The 3,336-nt window shown below is 60.5% G+C and overlaps 1 protein-coding gene across 1 annotated transcript in view; it reads left to right on the top strand.

The window, feature by feature from the left end:
- The window catches only part of STAT6 (signal transducer and activator of transcription 6), a 6,951-nt gene that overhangs the window by 1,980 nt on the left and 1,635 nt on the right, over window positions 1-3,336 (top strand). Inside the window, exons 3-14 of the mRNA XM_031065131.1 lie at window positions 7-258; window positions 361-492; window positions 586-774; window positions 846-933; window positions 1,023-1,145; window positions 1,250-1,342; window positions 1,484-1,690; window positions 1,767-1,861; window positions 1,949-2,085; window positions 2,194-2,340; window positions 2,824-2,893; window positions 3,198-3,323. Coding sequence (XP_030920991.1) covers window positions 7-258; window positions 361-492; window positions 586-774; window positions 846-933; window positions 1,023-1,145; window positions 1,250-1,342; window positions 1,484-1,690; window positions 1,767-1,861; window positions 1,949-2,085; window positions 2,194-2,340; window positions 2,824-2,893; window positions 3,198-3,323 — 1,659 coding nt within the window. The remainder of the gene's footprint in view (window positions 1-6; window positions 259-360; window positions 493-585; window positions 775-845; window positions 934-1,022; window positions 1,146-1,249; window positions 1,343-1,483; window positions 1,691-1,766; window positions 1,862-1,948; window positions 2,086-2,193; window positions 2,341-2,823; window positions 2,894-3,197; window positions 3,324-3,336) is intronic.

Raw genomic sequence — 3,336 nt, 5'->3', positions numbered from 1 at the left:
GTTCAGCCTGGGGCTGCAGCGGCTGCAGCACCGAGTCCGGGAGATCCAGGAGCTCCAGGAGGAGGGGCCGGGGCGGGACGGGGCTGTGCAGAGCCCCATGGCTCCCAGGGAACTGCCCACCCTCATCCTGGAGGCTGTGAAGGAGCTGGAGGTGGCCAAACAGCAGGTCCTGAAGAGGATCCAGATTTGGAAGAGGCAACAGCAGCTGGCAGGGAATGGGGCCACCTTTGAGGAGAATCTGGCGCCGCTGCAGAAGAGGTGAGGGGGCACAGGGCAGAGCTGGAGGATCCTGAGCAATCCCCTGCTCCCTCCACCACCAGGTGAGTGAGGGTGGCATGCTGAGGGTCTTCCTTTCCCCAGGTGTGAGAACCTGGTCGAGGTTTACTTCCAGCTGCAGCAGCAGGTGATGGCAGCAAGCACAGAGCTGGGGCCTGAGCTGCTGCCCCGGCTCATGGAGCGCTTCAACGAGGTGTTGTCCAGCCTGGTCAAGAGGTAACAGCTGGGGACTGTGGTGGCCAGGGGTTGAGGTGGATCTGGAGGGGCTGGTGGCTTTGCCAAGTGCCACGGTGTCCCTTTGTCCCTCAGCTCCTTCCTGGTGGAGAAGCAGCCCCCACAGGTGCTGAAGACCCAGACCAAGTTCCAGGCGAGCGTCCGGTTCCTGCTGGGCCCGCGGCTGCTGAAGGCAGCGCCCAAGCCCTACATGGTGAGGGCTGACATGGTGACAGAGAAGCAGGCACGGGAGCTGGAGCTCAGCAACTACAGCAACACCCTCAGGTGAGCAGTGGGTGTGGGGGAAGGGGAGTTTCCCCACCACCATTCCCCCTCTGACCCCCTTCTCTACCCAGTGAGAGCACGGGGGAGATCTTGCACAACATGGTACAACTGGAGACCAACCCCACCAGCGGGAACTGCTGTGCCAACTTCAAAAATGTGGTAGGTGCCACCAGCTAGGGGCTGGGCTGGGGGCTCCATTGGGTTTCTAGGGGTCCCAAGGCTGGGGATGCTCAGCTCTCTCTCCCCAGCTGCTGAAGAAGATCAAGCGCTGCGAGAGGAAGGGCTCTGAGTCAGTGACGGAGGAGAAATGCGCCGTCCTCTTCAGCACCAACGTCACTTTGACCCCCAGCAACGTCTCCATCCACCTGCAGGTACCATGGGATGGGCCTGGATGTACTGAGCCTTCCCCTGTGGGACACTGGGACAGTCCCAGGGCAGCCACCACACCTGGCTCAGGGCCACTGTGTGCCCCCAGGTCCTGTCTCTGCCTATTGTGGTCATCGTGCACGGGAACCAGGACAACAATGCCAAAGCCACCGTGCTGTGGGATAACGCCTTCTCTGACATTGTGAGTGTCACGAGCTGCAGGGAAGGAGCTGGAACCTGGGGCTGACTGGGCTTTGCACTCCCACCAGTGCAGGTGGGAGCAGGAGCCCAGGGGTGGGACATGGTGGGCATCCTGTCCTGATGTCCCCCTGCCCGGCCACAGGACCGGGTGCCCTTCGTGGTGGCCGAGCGGGTGCCCTGGGACAAGATGTGTGACACCCTGAACGGGAAGTTCAAGGCAGAGGTGCAGACCACCAAGGGGCTCCTCAAGGAGCACTACTTCTTCCTGGCCCAGAAGATCTTCAATGACCACAGCGCCAGCCCCGAGGACTTCCAGAGCCGCCACGTCTCCTGGGCCCAGTTCAACAAGGTGACTGGGAGGGATGGCCAGGGTGGGCAGGGGCCAGCATGGCCATGGGGAGCCTCATGGCCTCTCTCTGCCTCAGGAGATCCTCCCTGGCCGGGGATTCACCTTCTGGCAGTGGTTTGATGGAGTCCTGGACCTCACCAAGAGATGCCTCAAAAGTTACTGGTCGGACAGGTGGGTGCCTGGGGCTGGGCTTTGGGGGGGTCCTGATCCCACCCCGCTGCCATGGGTGGTCCTGATCCCTGTTCTCCACCCGTCCAGGCTCATCATGGGCTTCATCAGCAAGCAGTATGTGTGCAAGCTGCTGAGCATGCAGCCAGATGGGACCTTCCTGCTCCGCTTCAGCGACTCCGAGATCGGGGGCGTCACCATCGCTTACGTCATGCGGGGCAAGGACGGTGAGACGGGGTCAGGTGCAGTGCAGGGGAGGGGTCCTCAGTGCCAGGGGCTGTGGGCAGTTCCAGGAACCAGCACTGGAATGCAGTGACATGTCTCCCCTCACTCAGGCTCCAGCCAGGTGGAAAACATCCAGCCCTTCTCTGCCAAGGATCTGTCCATCCGCTCCCTGGGCGACCGCATCCGGGACCTGGGGCAGCTCCGGAACCTGTACCCCAACATCCCCAAGGACCAGGCCTTTGGGAGTCACTACAACAGTGAGTGGGAAGGGCCAGGACGGGCCCTGGGCTGCAGGGGCCCATCCTCTCACCTCCTTCTCAGAATGAAAATTTATTATAAACTTCAAAATCCCCATCAGCCTAAAAATAGACTTCTATTCCCTTACCTTCTTCCCCACTGCACTGTTCATATCATGATCCTACATGATCGTATCTATCCTACAATTTGCAACATGATATATGGTCTCAGACCCCTACATTACAAAATTTTTCACCTACCTGCTATTCTTCATTGAAGATCTGGGCAAGGAAGAAGTAGTGCTCCTTGAGGAGCCCCTTGATGGTCTGCACCTCTGCCATGAACTTCAGGTTCAGGGTGTCACACACACTCTGCACCCCAGCAATGCTGTGAGGGTCTCACCCAGCTGGCCCCAGGGCTTGCAGGGGTAACTGGGGCTAGCAGAGGTGGTTGGCAGGGCATGATGGGGTGGTGGTTCATGGGTGGTTCTCCTCCCTGAGCAGAAGAGCAGACAGGAAAGGACGGCCGAGGCTACGTCTCCACTGCTATCAAGATGACTGTGGAAAGTGAGAGGTGGGTGCAAGGCCATATCTGTGCTGGAGGTGTGCGCACATGGGCCAGGGTTTGCACAGACCCCCAGCCAGCCTGAGGATCCCCCTGGGCAGGGAAATCCCTGACTGGGGAAAAAAGAGCTGTGCTGGTGAGCAGAGAGTCCTTTGTGGGCCTCCAAGCTGTGCTGGAGCACATCTGTGCATCTCCCACCCTCCCCTCCAGCACCCATTGGCACATGTTCCCCTTCAGAGCCCCCCCTGAGCACCCACTGGCACATGTGGAGCCTGGACCTGGCAGTGCTGATGGGCTCCATGTGCTTTTACAGGGACCAGCAGCCTCCAGGCACCATGGGGGCCCCCCCTGAGGCCCCCCAGGCACCGATGTTCAACCTGCCCATGCTGCAGCACGAGCTGCACCCTGACAATCTACAGCCATTGCTGGCCCCCATGTGGTGAGTGCCCTCC

The sequence above is a fragment of the Geospiza fortis genome, unplaced genomic scaffold (genome assembly GCF_000277835.1).
Source record: "Geospiza fortis unplaced genomic scaffold, GeoFor_1.0 scaffold82, whole genome shotgun sequence".
Lineage (NCBI taxonomy): Eukaryota > Metazoa > Chordata > Aves > Passeriformes > Thraupidae > Geospiza > Geospiza fortis.
The sequence above is the reverse complement of the archived record's forward strand: the minus strand, read 5'-3'. Positions and strand labels throughout refer to the sequence as shown.